Source organism: Dendronephthya gigantea, unplaced genomic scaffold, assembly GCF_004324835.1.
Source record: "Dendronephthya gigantea isolate DGI-Jeju-01 unplaced genomic scaffold, DenGig_1.0 000070F, whole genome shotgun sequence".
Lineage (NCBI taxonomy): Eukaryota > Metazoa > Cnidaria > Anthozoa > Malacalcyonacea > Nephtheidae > Dendronephthya > Dendronephthya gigantea.
The window spans coordinates 31,648-58,915 of record NW_021163080.1 but is presented as its reverse complement, the minus strand read 5'-3'; the positions used below and the strand labels follow the sequence as shown (position 1 = coordinate 58,915).

Sequence of the window (27,268 nt, the reverse complement as noted above, 5' to 3'; positions counted from 1 at the left end):
CCACAGTCTTTACCTGCTCCTTCTTGCGAAAAGTTGGCGGTGCAGGATGCAATAAAAAAAATTATCAGTGTAACTACATATAGGTATACGCGTTGTATTAAGTCGTGAGTATCTTTAGTTATTATGAGTACATGTATTTGAGATATGTTTCATTTCTACATTTATTTACCCTATTATATAAGATATATGCGACTTTTTCCGGCGTGAAGTGAAAAACGAGAGGAAACTAAACGTTGAATGTCAAAGAACCTGAATCACATTATCAAAGTATTTCTCTATCCATGCATGTAACGTGCACATGCGAAGGATGCAGTAGACCTTTTTGGTAATTATGTCACAACATTATAACCCGTGCATGAAAAATAATTTTTCATTTTTATGTACTTCTTTGTGTATAGTTTCTGTTAAAAATAATCAGACGATGTTCAGAAATGATTGTTCGGGACACTTTGTATCATAAAGTATCTGCTGCATATAAAATTTTTAATTGGAATAGTTAATTTGCCTTTTAATTGCGTGGGCATATCTTTAAGTGTTGCATTTTCGCAGAGTGAACCCTCTTTATATACATATCTACCCTTTGGTTAGTTAAATTGCTCATATACTTTTGTTCGAAACAAAATTTATGTCTAGCCAAACATAGGCTTGCTTGTTACCAGTTTAAAATCGTCTTAAACTCGCGCATGCAAGTAACAATTAAAAAGGCCCAACCAACGTCCATGACCACTTACCTCTTTATGTCCGGTACATAATATCATAGACAATCCAAAAGACAGGGACTGGAGACGCTATTGTTTTTTAACGGCGTTTCCAGTCCCTGTCTTTTGGATTGTCTATGATAATATCGAACAACTTCAATTTAGCACTTGCATTTATTTAAAGTGGTCAGGCAAATCATGCACTTTTTACAAACCACATTCCCACCCACAGCTATAGATGCACAATACCAATGCAAGTAATCTAACCTTTTCGACTGTCGATTGATTACACCATAGACAATCCAGAAGACATGTTTTCTGGATTGTCTATGATTACACAAAGAGAAGTATGACAAACGAAAGTTACTTAATGCAGTTATAAATTATGGCGGACAACTAAAAGTTAATATTTCTTAATTTCTAATTAATGGTTTTGAAACGTAGCTACATATTAAAGATCTCCATATATTATACGTATGCATGGGCATTAGCCATTGCTTTTTCCTGTATAATATTTAAGAAATAGAGAACATTTTCCGTGTTTCTATACAGTTTTAGTATACACCCGACTATTGCATGTCTATTACAAATCTTACATTCTGATTGGCTACTCAACCATTGTCTATTCGTGATGGTGAACGTTTGGGAAAAATTCGACCTTATAAAATTGAATTAATTAAATTATTTTTCGGTGTAATTGCGGCGTATCGATTATTTTCGAGAAAATAATATATCTAGGTACAGGGTGTATACTCGCCTTCGTTGTCTATGAGCGAATACTCGGACTCGTTGTCTAATTGTTAAATAGAAACACGCTTCTCGACCAATCGACACGCGCGTACTATAACTGTTATATTATAAATTATATATTTATATAATATATTTAACAAGCGATCAAAAAGATCATAACTGTATGGGTTTTAAACAAACTCGCCCAGGACAATAGATCGAGACTAGAAATGTAGACTGTATAGGAAAATACACTGGCGGTCAAAAAGAACTGCTCAAAACAAGTTAAAATGCTCTCAAATGAACGTAACTGTCCCTCTAACAATATATACGAGCAAATATACACTAGATTACATGCTAAGCTATATGAAATATTAATATTTTGTTGACTCTCCTATATGGCCTTATAATATTTGACGGCCTTACACCAACGTGGCATACTTTCTGTTAAGGTGGTAATCTTCAGGGTTAAAAGAAATTCATCCTATGGACAGCTAGCCTTTACAGCAACGCATAAATCCTGGAGGCTTTATGAATGAATTCCTTTCTTGCACTATCTCCTTGAGATTGTCCCACAGATTTTCAATAGGGTTAAGGTCTTTTGACTGTGCAGGCCAATCCATTTCTGTCACTCCCTCTTCCTGAAACCATTTTTTGACAATATCTTGGAAGTGTGGCAGGTTCCGTTACATTATTGAAATATTGTTTGGAATAAGAGAATTATACAAAATGCCCACGAAGCTCTCTCCTATATTCGCTTCTTTTTTATGAATTTGTATCTAAACAGTTCTTTTTGACCGCTAGTGTACAATAAAAGATAGATTGTCACGATTCCTGTAACATACAATAATAGCAACATTCGAGCAGTTCTTTTAGACCGCCAGTGTAGTAAAAAATGCCTCAATCCATTTGTTTTCAATGTAGTCGAATGCTTGTGAGCGTAAGATTTCTTACTTGCTGGTGCGTAGTTAATTAGATATTTCGACACTATTATAGATTATAGAGTCTGAGACGAATAAAATTGGGAACGTGTACCAATTTTAGCCGTGTCGTATGCCAGTGAAATAAGTGTAGTTTAGACGGGGCTCATGCATATAATCAGACTGAGTGTTCTACTTTGTGAAATATCTTCATCATGTGCACCTATTTTTTCAGTCACCCCTCCTCTCACTAATATGCATGCGTTATTCAAATTAAACTAAATTGATATTAACTTCAATTCCGGACGTAACATGTGCGATGGCCAGCTAGTTTTGTTCAAATATTTAGATCAGTTCTGCAAAATATAGAATACTTCAATTTCGGATGGGGTGAAGTAGCTGGTTCCTGCCAGGATGGTCTGCGGGTTGCTGACGCCAGGTGGAGTTTGATAGTTCAAGTTATTAAATTGTGTGTTGGAGGCGACATTCGAAGCAGCGTTGTTTGATATGAAGATATCATGACCACGTCCAAATGTTGGTCCATAATGTGAGGCTGCGTAAATTGCGTGATCTGTGTTTTGGTCCTTCAGTTGAGCTATAAAAGGCTGGAGATTTTCTTTGTTTCGTAATGAGAAAATGAAAGACCCTGGGGCTTGTTTCCATTCTCTTCCTGTAATAGCGTAAAATATATATATTTTGCCGAAGATTTCGTCATGTTTATTTTGCGGTATATTAATTGCGCATAAAACACCAAAATTTCCATATTATTGATTTAAATTTCACTACACCTCTTAGAAAATTCTAACAGTTGAGTTCACCCAATACAACAGTTCAGTGTATAAGCATTTTCCAGCTGAAAATTAAAATATACGCGACCTAATATACTCTGTTGTGAATAATGTTGCGCGCGAAAAAAAGCGCCCGTGGAATCAAGTCCGTATATATACGTCTAAATCTAAGAAAAATCTCAAAAAATAGTTAGGCGTTTAGATTCGTCTGGTTTACCTTCCCATGATTCTGTAGCGTAGCCTCCAAAGATATATTGACCAGTTTTAATAATGGTCACAGTTGGCTTCTTGTGATCACAATTTCCATGGAAAGTAGAGGCTGACCATCCATCTCTAGTTGCACGCCAACAGATTGTCCAGTTTCCGGTTGTTTGGATCCACGCTGATAACGTTGCTTGTAAAGTTGGTTCTTCAAACAATATCACTGATTGAGCTAGGGCGACTAAACAAGAATGAAGCAAATATATATACTCTAACGTTACGGGAACATATGAATATAAAATACATTAATAATTCCTGTAATTCTTTGCATTTAATTTGTCTTGCCTTGTAAATTGATTAGCCATACTTACAAGTTTCACCTGTGGTTTCACAAAGATCTCCTTTGACTCCTTTTGGGCATTTGCATCTGTATGGATTAGATCCAGGTCCATTTCGAAGATCAATAATTGTTTTACCGCCATGTTTGCATCGCTTCATTTTATTGCACGGGACCTATACATATAAAATGGAACATTAATTAACGCGGTTTATCTCCATGCTCAAAGGCTTGCTCAAAAATTACAGGTCAACTCACTGGGTCAACTGCGAAACCTTCCTCGCTGATATAAAGTGGGTATACACATAGTAAATTAGCAAAATTAGTAAATTTGTTTTAAACGTCGCACGTTCCAAGGTGATAATTAAAGCAAGATTTTGCACTGAGTTTTGTGTCCTTTGTAATTTTGAAAAAAGGCACGCACATGATCAGGACATGAAAAATTAGCCAAACTGTATTTAATGATTTTCATTTGAATATAATTAAATGACCGAAATTTCTGGTAAAAAATGCATAACCGATGGTGTCAAATTCCCCCGGATTAATTATATTTCCGTGATTTGGACACCTGGGGGCGGTTGTTCAAAAACCGGTTAGCTTAACCTTAGGTTAACTCAAATTGTTACATCAGTATTTTTAATCGCTCGGTTATACAGTTGAACATGTTTTCCCATAAATAGTTTGTGGATAAATGAAAGTCTTATTTTGCAAAGTCTTGAAACGAACAGCAGTGAAGAACCGTATAAACCAAAACAACTGGGTAAAATTTAACCCAGGGTTAGCGCTAACCTAGCTTTGAACAACCGGCCCCCGGGCGGAAAACGAATTCTAAAGGCCGATCTATACGAATAGACCTTTTCGGTAATTACGTCAAAAGATTTTAACACCACTTAAATTTAGAAGGTCGATTCTTATCCTCACGTATGAGAAAGATTAGTGACACCACTCTGTTTGTTCATCAGTTTCTAACGAAATTTAAAATGTGACATCTTTACACGCATTTTTTCGAAAACATGCATACGCCAGCATACGTGTAGATCGGCCTTGAGTAAGAATATTAAAGCCTAGCAAATTACGTTTAGACTGTTGGGTTAAAAACTCCTGGGGCAGGCTGTTCAAAAGCAGGTTAACGCTAATCCATGCATGCAGGGATAAAAATGCCTATCCTAGGGTTAAATTTAAATTCCTCGGTTGATTTAATTTTTGTATAATTGAAATTGATCATACTTTTTCATCCCGCGTTTACATGATTGTTTTTCAAAGGGGATGTTTTCTCGCGGGAATACCCCGGACGGGCATTTCTCCCGGGAATACCATATTGCTCAGTGACATTGATCAAATAACGCAATGTCAGCGTAATATTGTCCCGGTCAAGCGAGATCGAGCGTTTATATGACAAAAAATGACCGCCTACAACGAGATCCCGCCTGCTGAAAGCATCCTGCCCTCATATAAACACCGCACGAAAGATATTATATACAAACATATACTAGGCGAGATCCCGGTCATTGTGTCGTCTCTGAGACTGAGTGCTGGTTCGAGTCTTCGTGATTCGATGCCGCGAACATATCGGTCCGTGAAGACACAATGATAGTGCAAATCTATCTAATTGAGGTTGTTAAATTTACCTTCCTCGGGGCTAGAGGATGATAAAATATCCAGCCCTTGTCATTTATGTTGCAATCACCAAAATGGTGGTCGAGCGTGTGTGTTAACTGGCAGTTTGGCTTCACCTTCTTTTTATTGAAGTTGTACCCAGCACAGAATGGATCTTGCAAACATTTCTGAGCGCAGCTGCTTTGCAAACCATACGTGGATTCAAACAGCTTGTTTTTGGTTAAGGGGCAGACATCTATAAATGGAAGAATCACATCAATTTAGGATTTTGAATAGGAATTAATTCTTCGTAAGTGTCCATGCACAGAAGATGCTCATCTGCTTATAAAACAACAATGCTGCTCGATAACAAGGCTCTTTAGTCGTGTTTATATTTCGCGCAGACACGAACAGGAGCAAGAAAGAAGCCTCTAGCAAGAATTAGAAAATATCTATTTTGAGCGCCCTTCGTGGGTGAGACAACTAAAATATCCAGTACATAAGAAACTAGAATTCATACAAAAGGCGGTTGTTAAATACAATTATTTTGACCCAGAGGACGCAATAGAAGCTGCTGTTGATAAGAGAAAGTTTCTTATCAGTAAAGGCTTTTAAACAACCACACAATTAAAGGTGAAGAGGAAATAAAGAGAGTGATAATAATGATTAGAATATAAACCAGATATGCATGGTTCTTTAAATCTTGCTTAGCTTAATTCGAAACCATTGTCTATTGCTGTAGCTAATCGCGATATGATATCGTTGTTCCATGTCTATCATTTTAACTATTTCGTCCCTTTTATGGCCTTATTTTAAATAGCATGGATAGCCGAGAACCAGTTTTAAGTGCATTTTTGATGATGCAGAATTAAGCACCAACATTGTAAACTATAGATTAAAATTAGCCTTAACGTATTGAGTACCATGTTCGAAATAAGAAAATATTGATTGGCCAATTATAGAAGCTGTTGCCATGGGAACAATGACGTTTCAATATGGCCACCAATTATCATTAAATTACGATTATTTCACAAACCCTTCGGTGAAATGTCTTCTTTTTCCACTGAACATTCTTCCAGATGGTTAGTAATTCACAGGACAATTTTAAGAAAAAGTTATCGATACAAAAAAATTTAAAGTGGGAAAATATGGTTTTACGCGATTAAAAAAAATCCTATCGATAACTTTCTTTTAAAATTGTCCGGTCGTTTACTAAATGACCTGCAAAGCATTCGGTGAAAAATAAAAAAAATTCACCGAAGGATTCACGAAATAATTGCAATTAAATTATAATTAGCGGCCATGTTGAAACCTCATTGTTTCCATAGCAACGGCCTTCATAGTTAATCCGTCAACAGTTTCTCATCTCTAACGTACTCCACAATATAATCAAAAGTATTATTGATCTTTAATCTGCAATATTGGCACTTAATTCGCCACCACAAACCTATCTAGAATTTTTACAAAACTCTAGGGAGCCACCTTAAAGGCGGTTTATTTTGCCTGTCCTAAAACAGAGAAGATATTTCTCGTGAAGTCTCGGAAGCTTTGCAATCTGTCGTAGCTATTTATAGCAACGTGTTTTCATCCCGCCAAACAGCCCATTGAATAAAATTTATCAGTTTTCATTTCCGCATGTCGCAAAAATATTTCTTTGCCTCATCGACATTTCTAAATATACTAATATACACGAAATAAAATTTAATTAAAGCCGTGACATATGGGCCTTAACGTGTTCAGCTCTCCTGCAGTTTAATATAACAGGACTTAAAAATCTCTCTTGTACACGAAGTGAGCCTACATTCACTTTTTCTCTTCCGCGGTCCCACATCGCGATCGTAACGGCCTTTGGCGGCTATCTTGTTAATGCAATTTCGTTTTTCGTAAAAATATATATACCTTTACGGAAATATAGCAATATATTCTCTAAACTTCTCTAGGGATTAAGTTCTACAAACGATCAAACATCAAAATTTAACGCGTTACCTCTGTATAACATGCGAAAAGGAGTGGCGATGCTTGTTGCATCTTCGGGACTGCAGTATTCTTCCATTTTTACAGCCATCGGCAACAAAACCAGGAATACAAACTTTACCGACAAAAATGCTTTTCTAAGAAATTGTTTCATTTTCTGGAGGGATGACATAAAATTCGTTAAGATTGCTTCACCGTTGTTTGTGACCGTGTCGTTTGCAAACTAAACTAAGCATATGTTTGGGGAACTGTATATACATATATATAAATTTAAAAAGGCGGGTTGCCACGAAACGTTATTTCAAACTGGAATTAAACTCTTAATTGCTTTAAGAAACCTCCGTTTTTTTGTTGCCTGGTGGTTAAACTGTTTTCATTCGTGACTAGCTTAACTCATGGGCTGCACAAGCAACAGCTGCTGACCAGCTTCCATGGGTGAACTAAAATAATTATGGATTCTTCTTTTAAGATGAATGAGTTTTTCTTCATCTATCTACGTTTTGCATGCAATGAACACATTGGGATTCAGTACATATATCGAACATTCTTAGTAAAAAGTTTCTATACATTCTAGAGAAACGTCAATAACAATATCGCTTTTTGGGAGTGTTCCAAATTTGTCTTAAGAAATGTGTCTTTATCTATATTGACTATATAGCTATACTAAGATCAACCCTCGAACTGTGATATTCTTCGAGAAGAAAACAACGCGTATTGTAATTGTAAGTGACGCAACCGACGGTTTATTGAAGAGTCGCTATATATGAATATCGTTGTCTCAGGCCTGCATGGTGCACACGAGAACTATAATGCGCTTAACCAAATGTTGGGCGCGTCTAATGGCTTGGATTCTTCATTGGAATAACGTGATCTCTACCGTTGAACCGACGTTGAGAAAAATTTGAAAGTGCAAATTGGATCAATTTTGTTTTAATAACGTTTGAACGACGTTATAATAACAATGTTTCTTAAACGTTTATTATTAATTTCATACAGCATTGAAACAATTAACGTCTCTTTCTGACGTTGCAACACCTTGCGAGAGAGATGAAATTAGTTGTTTTCGCAACGTTAAATATCAAACTCTTGTAGTACAAATTGGGACGTTTGCCCTAGCTAGAGTCTAGTCCCTTTTGAGAGCAATACCGCGCGGCCATAAAAAAAATGGCGTCGAGATCGAAGCGAATTCATAAAGCGAATTTTGAAGCCATCCGGCTCAGCGTTTTGCTGATGAACACATTAATAAATAATAATAATGAGTTTTCGTCCGCAAACACGTTGACTAAAAGAAGATTCATAGCCATAGGTTTCTCCGTTCTTTTGCTGCCGCTCTTTTGTAAGCTGAAATAAAGACACAGAGTGATTATCAACTCCGAACAACTCCGAACAACTCCGAACAAAGATATTTTAAACTTTTCAATATGGACAATCATCAAAAATTTATAATTTTAATACTTACTTACTTCGTAATTAAAAGAAGGAACTGTAGTCTGTAGAAAAGGCGTATTTTGTTCGTATTAATGCTCTATCCCTTCGACGGAATGGATTAATGAGGTAGGCAAAACCAAAATCCAGAAACTGAAAACCCGGAATATAGAATATAGAGCCATTGGTCCACTCTTAATTCGCTTTGAATATGTATAAATTCGGTATCAAAATTTTCGCCAAATCATGTAGATTTAAAAAATGGAAGTAACTAGACGTCACAATGCATTGCAACAGCGCTAGCTCCAGTTTCCCTATCACTTTCCCGAGTAGGTCACTTAAAAACCCCAAAGTCCAGATCTATAAAACAAGATCAATCTGTATGAAAATTGCATTACTAGACGTGCCGAAGGTGAATTTTTAAATCCCGCTGGTAACTAAAATTTTTTTTACGCACAACGCACGAGCAGGAAAAATCCACGAATTTTGAGTCAAATAATACAGCCGCGCGCAGCTGGAAGCGCGCTAACTTGAAACACGATATACCTTTTGTCTACACAGAGTTTGATATCGGCATACGACGTTAATTAAAACAGCGAAGTGCATTTAAACAGTGGAGATTAATAATTAACAAGAGAACAAGCTGGACGTCTGAGTTCTTTCCTATACTTGGTCCATAAATTTAAACATTTTACTTTAATTATGAGATCTTGAGTGGCCGGTTATTTAAGGCGCGCTACACTATGCAATTTTCCTTGCCACTTCCAATGCAATTATAATTTGAGAAATGTTAATTTGTAAAGTGTGTTCGAAATGCTAAGAAAGCTTGAAATGGGTTACTTTGCATCCAATACGTATATACACTTTTGAGATATTTTGATAAAATAATTGGTTTGTATATATATTTACACCTTCGCCGTGTTATCAGCCTGCCGATATTTGAAAATTTCTGTGCGAGAACATTTTTAAAAGAACGTGAAGAGTAAAGAGATTGACCAGGTTTAATGGGTCGCATAAAATGCCGCTAATAAAATACTCCTTTTACTGAGATGAAAGCTATATCTATATCTTGTCTATGTCAGTATAATTATATGCAAATATATAAATAGAATTATGCGACTTTAAAACATATCGCTTATTTTGGTTTCTTTATAAATATCAATATTGTTCTCCTTACTATGACATGTAAATATATACATGAAATTATATCTTAAAATGAATTTATTTAGTTATCGCTACTCGGAGTTTCACGAGCAGAAGTATAGTGTAGTGGTTTATGCAGCTGTAGTATGCCCTGATTGAGAAATAAACCTTTTAAAGCTACAGAAAAAGGGTTATTGTTTTAAGAGGAGTATGTATACTGAAGAAAAAATTCAGAGAAAAGTTTTAAAGAAATTCGCTCATTTTACTCTTTCCCGTTCATTATGAATAGTCACTTTCAAGCTTCATTGCATGTTAATGAGGTCATCTTGAAATAAGTACATGTATTTCTTATTACTCCTGCGTGAGCGACGGAGTTGAAAATTCGCCTAGGTTTTGTTATGTTCTTTTTTTAATTATTTTTCGTCGTTGCATGCAAGTGTGTTTTGTCGCGCAATACTAGTATTTGAAACAGAGCACTTTCTCATATATATATATATATATATATATATATATATATATATATATATAATATATATATATATATAATATATATATATATATATATATATATATATATATATATATGAGACCTGATTTGAAAAGTGTATGAAAGTCAACATCAACTCAGTTCTAATTCACTAGAGTTAGGCGTGGGTGATTATTCTCCTGGAATAACCTACACACGATGGTTACAGCTACACCACCAACCATACCAGCTACTATCACACATCAGTGCCAGAAACGTTCACCCCAGCTCGAATATCAAACCATTTGCCAGCGTCAGATTTGGGTATTTATCGTCCTGGAACAACTCACAGGGAGGCTACACTACCAACTACACGGCCAATTACTCCTGGAATAATTCACACGACGGTTACAGCTTTACCATCAACTACATTACCTGCTGCTATCACACATCAGGGCCTGAATCAGTACGCCCCAGCTGTCAAACTACCTGTGCCTCGTTAGCGTCGTAACAAGAAAGCCGACCTTTCTGCTGACTTAAATTCTGATAACAAATGTATTCCTGTATACGAATCACCTCACGCCGAAAACCTCAAAAGCGACGATATTATCAGCAAGCAAATAAGCCTAATCTGTCAAATATACAAGTTACATCAAGTAAAGCGGTAAACCAGTCTCCTTTTCGGGGGAGTTTCTGGAAGGATCGTCCTTCAAGGATAAAACGGCCGAAGTTGGGGAATTCGAAAGACTGGTTAAGCTACCTAGATTTTGTTCGCGATCTAATGAGAAATTAACTTTTTTCGATGATGTAAATTCTGATGGTGTATGTATGTATGTAAAACCTTCTTTAATGACGCTAGCCTTATCAACAAAAGTTGGTTTCCATAAGGGGCGTCCAAAACACAATAGAACATTTACAAAAGATAATAATATATCTACATAGCTATTTACAAAAGAGAAATATATAAGAAAGAAAATAGATTGAGTTGGTGTGATCCGGCCGTATGCTAAGATCTATACATGATTGAATCTTAATTCTATTTAACAATTCATTTGCTTTACAATATTTTTGAAAGAATAAATAGATTGCGCTTCCTTAGCTTCTTGCGAAAGATTATTCCAAAGTTTAGCACCACTGTACTTAAAACTTTTTTTCAGAAATTCTCGTCTCGGTTTTGGAAGAGCCAAATCAATGTGACAGTTTCTGAGGTCATAATTATTTTGCAAAAGATTCCTCCTGATGAATAATTCTTTCAAATTAGGTGCGGTATAATCATTCAAAATTTATTATAATAATGCTGCCTTGGTCATACTTCGTCTGGAATCTAAATTTTCCCAGTCAAGTGCTCGAAGAATATCTGTAGACCTAATTTCATAGCTAGCGCCAGCTATTATTCGAGCTGCCCGATTTTGAAATTTTTGCAGCTTATCTTTCAATGTCTTGTTGCAGGTATCCCAAAGGGGAGAGCAATAATCGAAATAGGGTTGTATCAAAGCTTTATAAATCGATTGCAACATGTTTCCAGGAACATAGGGCTTGACGCGTTTTAACGTTCCTATACCTGCCCCAACTTTTTTGCAAATCGTTTCAATGTGTTCTTCCCAACTTAATGTTTCATCAAGGGTAACGCCCAGACAAGAGATTGAATATACTCTGGGAATAGGTTTGCTATTTAGCATTACAGGAATATCATCATTGATCTTAAGAAGATTATCCTTTGATCCAACGTACATAAATTTAGTTTTGGTTGAATGGTGCTGTAATTTGTTACTTTTTAGCCACTGGCTGATTTTATTCAAATCGCTATTTAACTTGGAGATAAGTTCTGCTGAATCCTTTGCTGTTGAAAACATCTGCGTATCATCAGCATATAAGCACGGGGTGGTGTTATCGAGACAATCTGGGAGATCGTTAATGTAAAGTAAAAACAATAATGGTCCTAAGATGGATCCCTGAGGAACCCCACAGACTATCTTTTTTGGCGTTGATATCGTGCCGTTGACAAAACATACTTGTTCCCTATCAGAAATATAAGATTCAAACCACTTCAATTCAATATTTGAAACTCCAAATTGTTCTTTCATTTTGTGCAATAAGATATTGTGATTAATTGAATCAAAAGCTTTCCTAATATCAAGAAAAACTACACCATTCAAGTCGCCATTATCTATATTTTCGTACCATGCTTCACACATTTGAATAAGTGCAGTCAAAGTCGAATTCTTTGGGCGGAATCCAGATTGATACTTAGAAAGCAAAGAGTTCTCACTCAAAAATTCATACAATTGGTTGAAAACAGAACGCTCAAAAATTTTGCTAATAATTGGTAAAATTGAAATTGGGCGATAATTTTCGCACTTTTGTCTGTCTTCAGATTTAAAAATCGGTAGAACCCAAGCTTTTTTCCATTCGTCTACATAGATTCCAGTTCTAATCGAGAGGTTAAATATCCACGTTAATGATGGGCTAATTACTTCAGCTGAAATTTTGAGTGCCCTTGCTGGAATAGTATCAATGCCTGTCGATTTTGATGTTTTAAGTCTATATAACTGAAGGAATACATCATGCACATTAATTTCTGAAAATCTAAATTGTATATCTGATTGGGAATTGACATTTTCTGACCAACTTGGGTCCAAGGAATTATTCTCAATTTCGGCGGCTAATTTAGCCCCAATACTCACGAAGTGTTCGTTAAAGGACTCTGCCATTTTTATCAGTCGTCAGAAATAATATTTGCGTCTATTTTTAACTGGGAAATATTGTTCGCTCTATTATTTTTCCCCAGAAGTTCGTTAATTAGCTTCCAGCTTTGTTTAGGGTCTTTTGCCAGAGCACAATCTTCAATTTTTTTTTTTTTTTTTTTTTTTTTGGTATGGTATAAATGGTATAATATGGTATAAATATCCCTGTACGAATTACCTTTCCCCGAAAGCAAAGATATCACCAGCAAGTCAATAGCCATAATTTGTTGAATATACATGTTACATCAAGTGAAGAAACATCTCCTTCCGTAAAGTTACCCAGTTTCTATCTTATAAACGCGCGTTCACTGTTACCTAAAATTGACGAGTTGTCAGTTCTCTTAAATATGCAGTCGCTGGAATTTGTTGCTATTACTGAGACGTTGCTTACCGATGAAATTAATGACCAAATAATATCCATAAATGGGTACCACATCTTTCGAAACGACAGGTCCTACGGCCGAGGTGGGGGTGTATCTGCCTTTGTCTCTACCAATATACCATGTAAAAGGAAACATGACCTAAAGAATGAGGCCTTTGAATGCATGTGGATCTCTCTACGCCCTTATCGGGCTTAATAATGGGCTTATTTGCTGTGTTTTATACAACCCGCCTGACACCGCTGTACAAGAACAGAGGGATCTTGTATCCTTTATTATAGACAAATTAGATCTCGTTAAGCTATCCCATTCGGACTGCATGGGGGAGTCGCTATCCTTGGTGATCTCAATAATTTGGATGTCCGTGATCTTTTGATCCATCATAACCTAAAACAGATAGTACAAGTTCCAACACGAGGTGACCATATATTGGATTTGATTATTACTGATTTGTCTCAATATTTTTATGATCCGGTTGTTGTTGCACCGTTAGGTTCCTCTGACCATTGTATTGTTAAATGGTTTTCGCAGTCTTGGAACAACACTAAACCTTACGGCAAAAATACAACCAAGAAGAGCACGCGCTGTTTTCCAAAGTCGGCATGTGACGCTTTTGGCAGGTGGTGCTCAACACACGAGTGGTTTGCAAACGTTGAAAACACTGCAACTGCCTCAGAGTTGGCCTCTTCTTTAACCCATGAACTTATTTCAGGAATTGACTTGCAATTTCCAACAAAAGTAATTAAGCTCCATAGTACAGATAAGCCGTGAATTACTCCAGCTTTAAAACAGTCCATAGTCGAGAGACAGAGAGCTTTCTACTCGGGAGACCAGCAGCTCTGGCGCCATTATCGACGGAAAGTAAGAAATGAAATACTAGTGTGTAAACGTTCATACTACGCTAATAAAGTAGAGAACCTTAAATCTAGTAATCCAAGAAAATGGTGGAACTCCATTAAAATGTTATCGTGAAGAAACCATCTACAAATGCCATCAATATTGTTTAAGACGGTGTGACCCTTTCTGGCAAAGATCTAGCCCAGTTGTTGAATGACCATTTTGTTAGTGTAAGTTCTGACCTTCCACCGCTTAACCTTTCCTTATTGCCATCGTACCTTCCAGCCTCCTGTCCTGTACCTACCATCACACCTGAAGAGGTTTGTGAGAAACTGCGAAGGGTTAGCACCTCTAAATCACATGGTCCTGATGGTATCCCTAACCGTATTCTCAAGGAGTTTGCATACGAACTGGCAGATCCTGTTTCCACCATTTTTAATACATCCTTATCTACTGGAGAGGTTCCTTTGATGTGGAAAGATGCTATTATTACACTGGTTCTCAAGACCCAGATTGTATGCTGTGAAGATGAGCTCCGTCCGATCTCTCTCACAGCAAACTTATCAAAAATCCTTGAGGATTTCGTCGTTAATTGGATGTTGGATGATATTAAACATAAAATCGACCCACAGCAATTTGGAAGCCTAAAGAGAACATCGACGACTTTCTGCCTTATTGATATGATCAACAATTGGCTTAAAACGTTGGACACTTCGTCCCATTTTCTTAGAATCTGCTTTCTGGATTTTAGCAAAGCATTTGATTGCATTAACCACAATATTTTGGTTAGAAAACTGCTCTCGCTTGGGGTTAGAGAGTCACTGGTCCCATGGATTTGCGCCATCCTTTCTAATCGTCGCCAGTCTGTCAATATCGATGGCTTTAATTCTGATTGGGCTTTTGCTGATGTGGGGGTCCCTCAGGGAACAAAATTGGGACCCGTCCTATTCTTAATAATGATTAACGATTTGCAGTTAAAGTCACCTAATACAAATTATTGGAAATTTGTCGATGATGTCACAATTTCGGAGCTCCTGTCAATTAACGAGGTTTCAACTCTTCAATCTGACCTTGATGCACTTCAATCTTGGGCAGAACAGAATGATATGAAGCTGAATGGTAAAAAATGTAAGGAGATGATAATTAGCTTCCTTCACAACCAACCAGATTTACCTCGACTCTGTATTGATGGACAACATCTCGATCTAGTTTCTTCGTTTAATGTGTTGGGCTTAACGATGAACAACCAACTTAAATGGAAAGATAATACAGAAGTATTAGTGAAGAAAGCTTCCAAACGATAATATATCATACGGATTTTGCGTCGTAGTGGTGTCTCTCCGTCTGATCTTCTTGCGATCTATTTTGCCTTGATACGCTCAGTTCTTGAGTATGCCTGTCCAACGTGGCATTGTAATCTTCCGAAATACTTATCAGATAAAGTTGAACTTGTTCAGAAAAGAGCTCTACGTATAATTTATCCAGGGCTTCATTACGATGATGCTTTAAATTTAGCACAATGCCCTCGCTTGGACGATAGGAGACGTGATTTATGTGTAAATACTTTTAAAAAGATTCAGGAACCTTGGTCTCGCTTGTTGCATCATTTGTTACCCACCACTCGTGAGGTTTCACAGAACTATAACCTTAGAAATAATCAGATTATTACCTCCCTAAATGTCGGACAGATCGGTATAAGAACAGTTTTATTCCGGCAATGTGTGATATTTTCAATTCTTCTTATCCTATATGACTTTTGTTATATCTAGAAGCTATTTTTATTGTGTAATAATTTGTTTTAACTATATATATAAACTATATGTTAGACATATTGTAATTCACCTTATCGATGCGAAAATATATGTTTTTAATAAACCTTCATAATAATAATAATAATAAAAAACATGCAGTAATAGGACTCCAAAATCGAGTACGACAGTACGTGACACACGAAATCGAGGCGAGATGTGAGACATAGTCCATCCAAGATGGCGTTCTATTTATCGCGTTTCCCCCCACCGTGGAATAAGCGTATAAATATAGATTCTGTTATTCGCAGGCTAAATTCGAAGGCGTGCGTCGACAAATTAGACCTGTGATTGTTTATGCTGTAAAATTTTGCTGCATACTATAATAGTCCATACAAACATGTAAAGTAAGCTGTATTAATCAGTGTCATTCTACAAAACATCCCTGGTCTTTAACTATAAAACTATAGGTCTAAAACTATAGATAGGTATATCAATAAGAACTTCGATTTCGATGTTACAATGCTTAGCAATTCATGGTTCTATTTAAGTATCTAATCAGCTTACAATAGGTAGTATACTTCAATTTCAGATGGAGAGAAATTGAAACTTCCCGCCAGTATGGTTCTGGTGTCGTTGACGCCAGGTGGAGCTTGATAGCCGACGTTAAAATTTGTCTGAGAGTCGTAATTCGAGGCAGCGTTGTTCGATATCCAAATATCATGACCATTTCCAAACACTGGTCCAACGCTTGAGCTGGTGTGAATTGCATACCCTTTTCTTCCCTGCTTCAGTTGCGATATGAAAGGCGGGAGACTTTCTTTATTTCGTAATGAGAAAATGAACGAACCCGGGGCTCGTTTGCATCCTCCATTTCCTGTAATATATATATAGATTTTGTCGTTTTCATTCATGCATACAGCGTCCTATATCAAGAGTTTGGGCGTGTATTCCCGGAAAGGTTTTTCAATTTCTATAGCATTGCCAACTTTATCCAATAAACGTGAGTTTTACTAGTGTTCTAATAAAACTCGTATCAGTAATATTTTTCTCCACTGACAGGGTACGAAGATTGAACAGACCCATTTATAATTCCATGGTTTTAAGTGCGATTTTCGCCTAATTTACATTAGCTCATCATCATAGCGAAATAATACATCTGTAGGCAACTTGTCATGTTTGGGGAACAACAATAGTTCAAAATGTAGGGTTTGTTTACATTACGGACCTTTAAAACTCGAACTATAATATTGAAAACCAAATAACGCTCGATGAACAAGTAATTTATGCACAATAGAGTGCTAATTACAATAGCCTCACCTTCCCACGATGAATTAGCATAACCTCCGAAGATGTATCGACCAACTTTAATAATAATTAAAGTTGGCGTCTTGTGGTCACAATTAGTGTGAAACGAAGAGGCAGACCATCCGTCTCTAGTTGCCCGCCAACAAATCGTCCATTTTCTGCTTGATCCAACCCAATCAATTAACTTTTTTCGTAAGGTTGGTTCAGCAGACAATATCAATGAACTATCCAAATCACCTAATTGCAAGTATTTAAACAATTAACACGTTGCAGTGTACGAGACGGTCGATCAGACGATGTTAGGGAGCTTTAGAACAGTTTTACCGCGATTCGTTAATTGCGCGGTTTTCGCTTAGTCTGCATGGAGTCATGTACAATTTAAGAGTATTACGTCGCATGAAAACTGAAAACATCTTGTGAGTTTGCTAAAAAACGTTTTGCTGTCAAATTGACTTTAGACATCTAAAATAATGTGTCCTTTTTTGTACAAACATTAGTGTATTTTTTTATTATAAGCCAAAACTAACATAATGATATATTTTCCTTCAAATGCAACAATATTTCAATCCTAAAAAACCCTCAGGTATTTGGTCGTCTTTACGGCTCACAGTTGTGAATGCAGCAACATGTAGTAAAATTTAAACTCACTAATTTCACAAGTATCTCCTTTGAATCCTTTTGGGCATTCACATCTGTAAGGATCAGAGCTCGGGCCATCTCGAAGATCAATGATCGTCTTTCCACCATTTTTGCAATGCTTCATTTTACTGCATGGCACCTATAAAAAGGTCATAGAATAATATAAAAGGGCGTTATCATTTTATATCTAAGAAATATAAAACATTTTCCGTCGTTTCTACACAGTTATAGAAACACGCGTGGGAGTTTGGGAGAACGAGAGATAATCAGTGGGAAAACAATATACACTTAATGTATGCTCCCGAGGGAAATAGTGAGTTTTGTTTTCCCAAGAGTCTGAATGTTTCCCGAGACGAAGTCGAGGGAAACATTGAGACTCGAGGGAAAACAAAACTCACTATTTCCCGAGGTAGTGTACATTAAGTGTTTTGTTATATAGGAACAAAAACATTTAAAAAAGAAACCCACTTCACTTTGTTATGACAAGAAGCGGGCAACAATTTTTCACTTGTTTCCCTGGTGGGAAACATTGCATTTATTTAAAGTCATGTGACTACGAATGAACCAATCACATTTAAAATACACAGAACCTATATAACAAGAACGTATATACTAGGGCGAGTTTTTCCACGTTATTTCGAGTTCTCCCAAACTTCCACAAAGGTTTCTATTATAACTGTATAGAAACACAGGAAGAAATCACATCACATCACATCGCATCACATCACATCACATCGCATCACATCACATCGCGTCGCATCACATCACATCACATCACATCACATCACATCACATCACATCACATCACATCACATCACATCACATCACATCACATCACATCACATCACATCACATCACATCACATCACATCACATCACATCACATCACATCACATCACATCACATCACATCACATCGCATCACATCACATCACCATGCGTCGTGCATTAATTTAGGTTATATACTTACTGTTTTTGGTGTTAGAGGATGATAGAATATCCAGCCTTTGTCATTGGTGTTGCAATCATGAAAGATATGATCAAACGTGTGCGTCAACTGGCAGTTTACCTTTATTTGTTTTTTGTTGAAGTTGTACCCAACACAAAATGGATTTTGAAGACATTTTTGAGCGCAACTGCTCTGCAAGCCATACGTAGATTCGAAAAACTTACTTTTTGTTAAAGGGCAGACATCTATAAACATAGGAATATATGGAATTTATAGCGAATTGGCGAATTATTATATATAGATTTATCCGTCTATGCGTGTTTTACTTTTGTCTCTGTTTTAAATTTCTCATGATGGCAAAAGCATTCATAATTATAACTTGCGAATTATCGTTTCAAAAATAGATTGCGCCATGCAAGAGTTGTAATTGCGCTGTTGTAATTGAAAATTACTCTATTATGTATACAACAAGCCAATCATTATTCATGGTACAAAATATAAAATGGGGAACTTAAATTATGATAAATTTTACATTAATTCAAAATTGTACTGTTTACTAAGTGTTGTTGTAATAAAAATTATTAATTAAAATTTATATATTAATTGAAGATCAATAAAAAATAATTTACATCTCTTGATTACAGAAGATGTGTAATTAATAAGTGATAGAACGAATTAAATCGTGCCATTAGCTAATGCCAAAATTGTACTCATTGCAACGTGCAGGTAGTCATGCGCGATGGCGAGTACATTCGGGATAAATTATTCGGGATTAATAGACGAGTGATGTTTGAAAATTTTGCCAAATCGGAGAAGCCGCAACGAATATGCGATATTACTTTGTTGAAAAGGGATGAAAAATACCTTTGTTTCCGGTAGATGTTCGATTCAAGTCGGGTTTTTTTCTGAACGTTATAAAAATCCGGGTTAGGGTATAAGTAAATTATAATTACGTCATCATCGAACAATCACCTGCCATATAAACGTCTTTATCTAGCTCACTCAGTGATTAAGTAAATATTACAATTGAGGTTTTCATCCTGTAAACGTAATGTTGTAAAGTGTTGCCAAGAAAAACACCTGCTATAGAAATAATAGAATAGCGAAAAATTCAGTACGAAAAAGGGCGTTCGTTAAACGTTCTAGTTTTCACCTAGCTGTATTTCAAAACCATAGAAGCAACGTTTTAATCGATATAATAATCCTATACTTTTTGAATGAAAAAAATAAAAATGGAAACACTAATCACCATCACCTATATGTATAGAAAAATTAATATATAGTTATACTCAAATTTATAGTGAACGAATAGGAATGCATTTAATGCCAAAATCATACGAGTGCAAATTACTAAGCACAAAACACGAGTATAAGTATTTGACACAAATATTAAAATGTTATTACAATGTAAACACGAGCAATGTACTTTTTTGCTGTATTTTTACTGCCGCGTTGTGCTTATCAACTACACAAACATGCAGGTGCATGTACGAGCTTTTGTCGGCAGTTGTGTAAGTTGGATCTGAAACACATGAAGACGCGTGTGTTTTTTAAAACACCACGCAGGGGCCAGTTGTTCAAAAGCAGGTTAGCTTAACCTGGGTTAAAGTAAATCTTTACATTCATTTTTTAATCGCTTGTTTACAAATTTGAATATCTTTTTTCATAAATATTTTCTGGAACGACAGAAGTAATATTTTCTAAAGTTTTAAAACAACATTGGTTCAGAAGCACATAAACTAAAATACTGGATTAGAATTTAACCCATGCAGCTAGGGTTAGCGCTAATCTATCTTTGAACAACTGGCCACAGGCTAGCTAACGTATATCCTTGAAACACGTCTGCTTTTTTGGTTGCCAACAGTGCATGCACTTGCCGATTCTATGCAGCAGAAGGAGAAAAAAAAATCAAAATTGCAGAGTCCCTACATGGCAAATAACTTTTCGGCCATTTTTGGGCTGAAATGCATGTTATATTAAAACAACTTTTAAGGTGCCGCGGCAATTGAAGAATGCAAATAAACCTAAACAACGATTTCAAGTTTGGGACATGAAAAAATTCGACGTCTGAAACGGGCGCATTATATATATGGCTATAACTGTATAAAATAGTAGACTTAATTAGAGGCATGCAATTATATAGTTTATAACATAATATATAATTTAGATAAATATTTCTTGCCGTAATAAGGCGACTGAAAAGAAACTATACCTTTTAAGAAAATACGAAAAGGAGTTGCAATATTTCTTGCATCTTCGGGCCTGCAGTATTCTTCCGTCTCAGAAGAAAATGGTAGCAAGAAAAGGAACAGAACTTTCACTGGGCAGAAGGCTGTTTTAAAAAAGCGTTTCATTTTGGTCTTAATGCACTGAACAGAGCTTGTTCATAAACCTCCTGATCGCGTCGTTATGAAAGCTAAACTGCGTCACAATCATTTAAGTGCTATTTTCTGCTACGACAGGTTGTCATTTCTTGTTTGCTCTCTTTAAACTTCGTGCTCACATGTAACAGGTTGCCATTCAAATGAGATTCCGAACAATAAAAATTAATGTATAGTCATATAGTCAAAATCAATGGTGGTTCCTTTTAAAACATTAATTGTTGCGCCTTTTCTCACAAGCTACATTCTCTTCTGATGAGTAGTAAGCTATAAGTCTATACGAGCATTGTAAATATAAGTTGGATAGCTTCTATCAGATGAGCTTTATATATTAATATTCAGACATTCGATGGCATTTTTCAATGTATTTCATGTAGCCGGTTCTCCTAAAAATCACGATCATTATTTCCAAACGGCGCAATTTGAATGATGTGCTAGCAATGAAAAGTAATTGAACTGCATGTTGCTTTCTACTCGCATGTGCTCGTTTAAGCTAAACGACCAGCTGCCTCCATTTATTTACCCCGCATACATTCCAAGCGAACTGTGTAGTGAAAGTTGAGCTGGTAACGTTTAACTAGAATTTGCTAGAATTTCCTGTATTTACTCAGTGACAATATTAAATGATGCCTCATCGCATATCAATTCACCAATGACGTATCTGTCGGCTTTACAGGTTATTAATTAAATCCAATATATTGTAAAATAAATATTTTCAAAATATTATTCTACTTAGTTTCCACTTTGGCGTTTTTTAAACATGCGACTACACACGCGGGAAGTTAATAAGATCTGCTATCATTCGTTGCATACAAGGCGTTAATTTATCTAGCTATACGTTGTATAGTCTGGGTACGAGTTTGCGTTGTAGTTAGGACAAGTTTACATATATACCCGTTCATGGAAAGTTACCACGTGCAAATAAAATTTCTAATGCACATAAAAAATAATGGATCTGTAATAAAAATGAAACTATATATAAATTCAAATTATTCAGATTCAACTGCAAAAATCCTTGATCACGTATTTCGTATTATAACTTATAATCTTATCGCATGCTTTGTTATTTGTTATTCGATATTGATTAAATTCATGCTGATTGGATGACACCTTTCTACTTCGCTTTTTAGATTTAACTCTATTCTTATAGGTTTTATTTAATTTAGGCAATAGAAGGGAACTAATTGATTGAATGTAAGGAATCCTTGGCTTGTAGCTATTTACGCCTGGAGGTTTGGGAGAAGCACGAATGTGGATGGGGGCGCAATTTGTGTTGTTTAATGTTTAGAGATAGATATAGCTACCTGAAATGTGCATTTTCGTCAGGACTGTCTGGTGAACACAGTTGCCAATAATTAATTTGCCAATTTAAAACAAATTTACGCGTAGTAAATTTCAATTAATAATAAGAATAACATGGTATAACAACTAACAAACTTTGAGTTGTAGATTTTTTTATATAAACATGCAAGTATCACGTTACATGTATCGTTCCATCTTCATGCAACACTGCAGTATTCTTCAGGGGCCGGTTGTATATAAAACTATTTAACTACACTTTGCATGCATAGTTAAATCCTAGTTAACTCAGAAATACACAACTCTGATTAGTCAATATTGTCCTTAACTACAGTTAAAAGTTAACAAGACGCCTGCTCAAGGCGTTCACTCCACCTGCATGCCAACTGATGTACATAATTCATCAGTGGACCGTGTAACCCAGGGCTTCTCGGTCAAAAATGAAGTTGTTTTGGGTTAGCTGTAGAAATGCCAACTTCTGTCGCCCAAAACTACGACTACTAAAAGGAAAAAAGACCATGGCATTTTAAGACTCCGCTGCGCATACGCAGGCGGAGTAACTAGTCTTTTATACAACTGGGCCCAGTTTTAAAACAGCCATGCAGTGCAAACAACAAGACAAGGAACATAATTTTTGGTGAAAAAAATACTGTCTCATGTTGTTTCAGTAAACAAACGGAAGGCTTATATGGCTTATACTGAACTTGGTAGGAAACGTTGTACTGAGCGCTATTATTAAACGCTGACGGTATTTCATCAAGATATTCAGGACTGTTTACATTAAATATACTAGTTGCTGTAATTTTATATGCAATAGAATTTGGAAACTCGGAAAAAATGGACGCGTAACATAAGAAGAAATTTGAAATCTTTTCGTAATTCAAAAAAAATAGATCAGGTCGCTACTGCTTGTTTTTAGTTAAAATATTTAACGAGGTATGTTGCAACACGAAGTCTCGGTTGTCACTTTTGCCATGTCAGTCAGGGTCAGATATTTCTGAATCCATATGACAAAATAAATTAATATGCATTGTACACCTAGTACATTTAAAAACAAAATAAAGCATGATAATATTTCATATGAACTTTGATGAATTATTTCAACTTAGTGATTTCACAGAATAATTATATACAAATGCATGCACGGGTTTAGGAATTTGATATTTAGCCGGTGCTGTTTTTAGCTATCTTAGTATATCAATAATAGAATAGAGTTAACGAGGGAACGTTCATATCAAGGTGTGTCTTCGGTTTTGGCAAAAAACATATGTTTGCATGCGGGCGGCATGCCATGCAGACATGCGTCAAACCGGCGCTCCAATGCGTTAGTAGATCCAATATGGCATCGCACGCGAACATCATTTGACCTGCTCAATCCAACCAATTAGACTCCTTTTCCATTTGGCGCGAAAAAACAACCAATAACATTTCAGAGGGTCACGCATAAGCACCATGCGCAAGCTCAATCGTCCCACTTGGCAAATCGCTCTGTTCAAAGATACAAAATTTTTGTTTGCAAAATTTAAAGCTTTGCTCTCGGAAACGAACAAGAATATCGAATAAGAGCGGGTTAAGAGACGGTCCAGCATGCAGACAATCATTTAAAGAAACACTAGACTTTTGCACTTTCGCCGACGCGTCATGCGCATACATGATATCACGCGCTTGTGCGCAGTTGCAGAGTCCTAATGGGGAGAATATAAACCCCAGGACAACGACTTAAAGGCCATTTAAGAACGAGTCTTTGGGATGAAAGATTGACCACAAAGAATTACATCCTATAGGAGTGCTTCCCCTAAACCCCTTCTCCCACAAAAAACGCGTGTGTGTATGTGTATTCTTTTGCGCAGAAATCCCGCTTGCTAGTAATCTTTAGAACGGCTTCGATCATTAATGCTTGAACAAAATGTAGCGAAACGTGGTGCATGTGTATATCACTGTAAACATGAACGTGTACCTTTTGCTGTATTGCTTCCACTCGGTATGGCAATCAACTTCAAAAAAACAGGTGTGCTTCGTGTGCCTTCCAAGTGTGTTTTTGTAGAGGTTGCAGGCTTTTTGTGAAGGCGGATAATAATTTGTTCACGTTTCTTGAAGACCAGGTGGACAGAATGTGCTAAAAACACATTTTATTTCAGTTGAGCTTTAAACATAAAACGGAGCACCGCACCACACCAATTATTATACTTACCAATTATTAGACTTTTTCACATGGCATACTAGTAGCGATCTCCCAATTAAGCTCGCTGCGAGAGTATTCATCCGGCAATGAAATACCTTTTAGATTGATTAACTTTACGTTTCTATGTTACCATGCATATACATATAGTTGGTTTGCATTAAAATATACAGTGAAAACTCTCTTATATGAGTAGATACTGATAGAAGCTTTTTGCGATGAATGGGAAAGGGCCAGCCTTAAGCAACAGAGTTGAAAGGGTTTTTGGGTTGATGGGTTTTTTTTTGTTTTCTTTTTTTCTCATTATTTTTTGTCGTCGCAAGTGTGTCTTGGCGCGAAATATATTTTATAAGTCCAATGCCAGCGGCTAATTTTTCATATGTAAACAAATGGTTTATTTATAGCTATACATTTTTGAACTTTTTTATACTTGAAATTCAGTCTATACTGAAAAAAAATTTCTACTAAGATTTTGCAGTGAACTAAATAATAGTTGTAGTTATATTCGGTAAATAGATTATCATGCTATGTCAAGTCTTTTCACGATAAGTTCACAACAGTTATTTTTTTGTATAAATTATATAACCTCTGCTTTGGTTTTCAACGTTCGGTTAAAGTACTGAGGTCAGTTATTGAAGGTAGAATACTTCAATTTCACGTGGAGAGAAGTTACGAGTTCCTGCCAGGATGGTGCTGGTGTCGCTGATACCAGATCTTGGGGCTTGATATTGGTGAAAACTCGTGTATGAGTTGGTATTCGAAGCAGCGTTGTCTGATATGTAAATATCCGAACCCGATCCAAAAGTTGGTCCGCAATCTGGGCCGGCATAAATTCCAAGCACTGTGTTTTGATCAATCAATTGAGCTTGAAATGGCGGATGACTTTCTTTATTCCGTAATGAGAAAATGAATGAACCTTGAGCTTGTTTGTGTTCACTTCCTATTATAATGTAAAAATATGGTAAAGTTTTTGTCGCGTTCATTTTGCTCCTGCTACCCAACTTCGTTATTCCCGTTGAACACCAGATAAACGCATATAGAGGCAAATTATATTATATGATTGCCAAATCCTATCATTTGACACAATTCTATTCGTTAATTCGTTATTATAATCGAATATCATGCTGCAAGTAATTTGTGGTTAAAAAATAGAGTGGGCTGGGGCCGGCATTCAAACTAATGGTTAATCGATAAAAGCATTGCACAGCTATACGCGTTTTACGACGCCCAAATTCCGACCATTTTAGTGATTTATTACTACGTTTTATTGTTATCATTCAAACATCTTTGAAAACACTTAAGTAACCCTTGAGTCACCCTTCCACTCACCGTTAAACAACAACTCACAACTATATCACACATGCAATATACGATTAAGTGAGGAAGTACGTAATAAAAATATAAACGCACGACCATGCAACCATAATAATGGTTAGGTAAAATTAGCATAATTATAATCACTATCATACGTATGCATGGCTATATTGTCCAGTGGCCAGTTAGAAAATTGTATAAAAGACTGTGGTTAACTTCTAAGGACAGAATTGGCCAATCAGAGCCGTGTATTTCTGAGTTCACTATAGGATTTACTTTGCAAAATGTGGTTAAAGGGTTTTGTACAACCGGCCCCAGGAGAATAGCTCTAGCTCTAGTGCTCTATACCACCATGCACTGGAAAGTTTCCCGACGTCTTCACAAGCCCAGACAATTCATAGAACAGCAGATTCTTCCTTGTTTTTTTCTGCTTGTTTCTATGTACACAGGTACACTAAACTAAAACTCGCTGTTGAAGTACCATGCAAGTCACCTTAAACTGCGTAACTTACGCGTTTTACGAAACTGTTTGTAGAGAAAATCACACTCACAAATAAAATCCCAATCGGTGTTCATGCATTGAAGAATACACCACGTACTGTTCAGTAGCTTTTCCTCTTGATCAATTGTTTGATATTTATATATTTCGTATATAAATCGTATAATAAATTATGAAACATATAATATATCCATGCATATAGCCGTACCGCAACAAATCCAAGCCAAGCAGTTATCGTATTTTCTTTTTCTTCTCATTATCTTACCATGGCGAATTAAACACGCACGTCCAGTAATAAAGAATTTCCTTAACACCCTTATTTTCTATACTTCAAAAGGCTCCTGCCCCCCATCTATTTTGCTTTCTATACTTTACATCTCTATGTTACCATATTTAGTTGGTTAATTTGCATTCAAATGTAGAGTAAAAACTCAATTTTAAGCGAAAAGAGACTGATACATGCAGGCTTGATAGTAAAAGACGCGAGGCGATTGGCTTTTTTAGATGAGTTACGTTATTATTAAACAAAATTTAAATTGTGTCCGCAGACCGCAGCGTTGCTTAAAGTTACCGCAGAGTGATATTTGTTTTGGAATGCGGGTGCATGGTTTTCTTCTTAAAAATGTTCTAGTGTAAATTCTTTGAGATATTGACTTTGAACTCGTAAAAAAATGAATTAAAATGTTAATTCGGAGATGCCAGGAACTGTTTTTATA

General features: G+C 36.2%; 2 protein-coding genes across 2 annotated transcripts; both read right to left on the bottom strand.

Annotated features, from left to right (window-relative positions):
- Positions 1-2,183: 2,183 nt before the first annotated feature.
- On the bottom strand, positions 2,184-7,322 carry LOC114531261. The gene is made up of 5 exons (XM_028552901.1): positions 7,256-7,322; positions 5,302-5,525; positions 3,708-3,849; positions 3,332-3,616; positions 2,184-3,104 (listed from the first exon to the last, which is right to left on the bottom strand). Exons 1-5 carry the CDS (start codon positions 7,320-7,322, stop codon positions 2,698-2,700), a joined length of 1,125 nt encoding a protein of 374 aa, XP_028408702.1. The 3' UTR covers positions 2,184-2,697.
- A 9,209-nt stretch (positions 7,323-16,531) lies between these two features.
- LOC114531344 lies at positions 16,532-19,103 on the bottom strand. The gene is made up of 4 exons (XM_028552978.1): positions 18,902-19,103; positions 17,943-18,072; positions 17,307-17,531; positions 16,532-16,863 (listed from the first exon to the last, which is right to left on the bottom strand). Exons 2-4 carry the CDS (start codon positions 18,055-18,057, stop codon positions 16,550-16,552), a joined length of 654 nt encoding a protein of 217 aa, XP_028408779.1. The 5' UTR covers positions 18,058-18,072; positions 18,902-19,103; the 3' UTR covers positions 16,532-16,549.
- Between the last annotated feature and the right edge of the window lie 8,165 nt (positions 19,104-27,268).

Coding starts and splice junctions, on each gene's coding strand:
- LOC114531261 (XM_028552901.1), bottom strand. CDS start 7,322: ATGGAAGAATACTGCAGTCCCGAAGATGCAACAAGCATCGCCACTCCT. Junction 3,617..3,707: donor TGAAACCACAGGTGAAACTT/GTAAGTATGGCT, acceptor CATATGTTCCCG/TAACGTTAGAGTATATATAT. Junction 3,105..3,331: donor TAAACCAGACGAATCTAAAC/GCCTAACTATTT, acceptor AATAATATGGAA/ATTTTGGTGTTTTATGCGCA.
- LOC114531344 (XM_028552978.1), bottom strand. CDS start 18,057: ATGAAGCATTGCAAAAATGGTGGAAAGACGATCATTGATCTTCGAGAT. Junction 17,532..17,942: donor AGGAGATACTTGTGAAATTA/GTGAGTTTAAAT, acceptor ACTTGCAATTAG/GTGATTTGGATAGTTCATTG. Junction 16,864..17,306: donor TGCTAATTCATCGTGGGAAG/GTGAGGCTATTG, acceptor TATATATTACAG/GAAATGGAGGATGCAAACGA.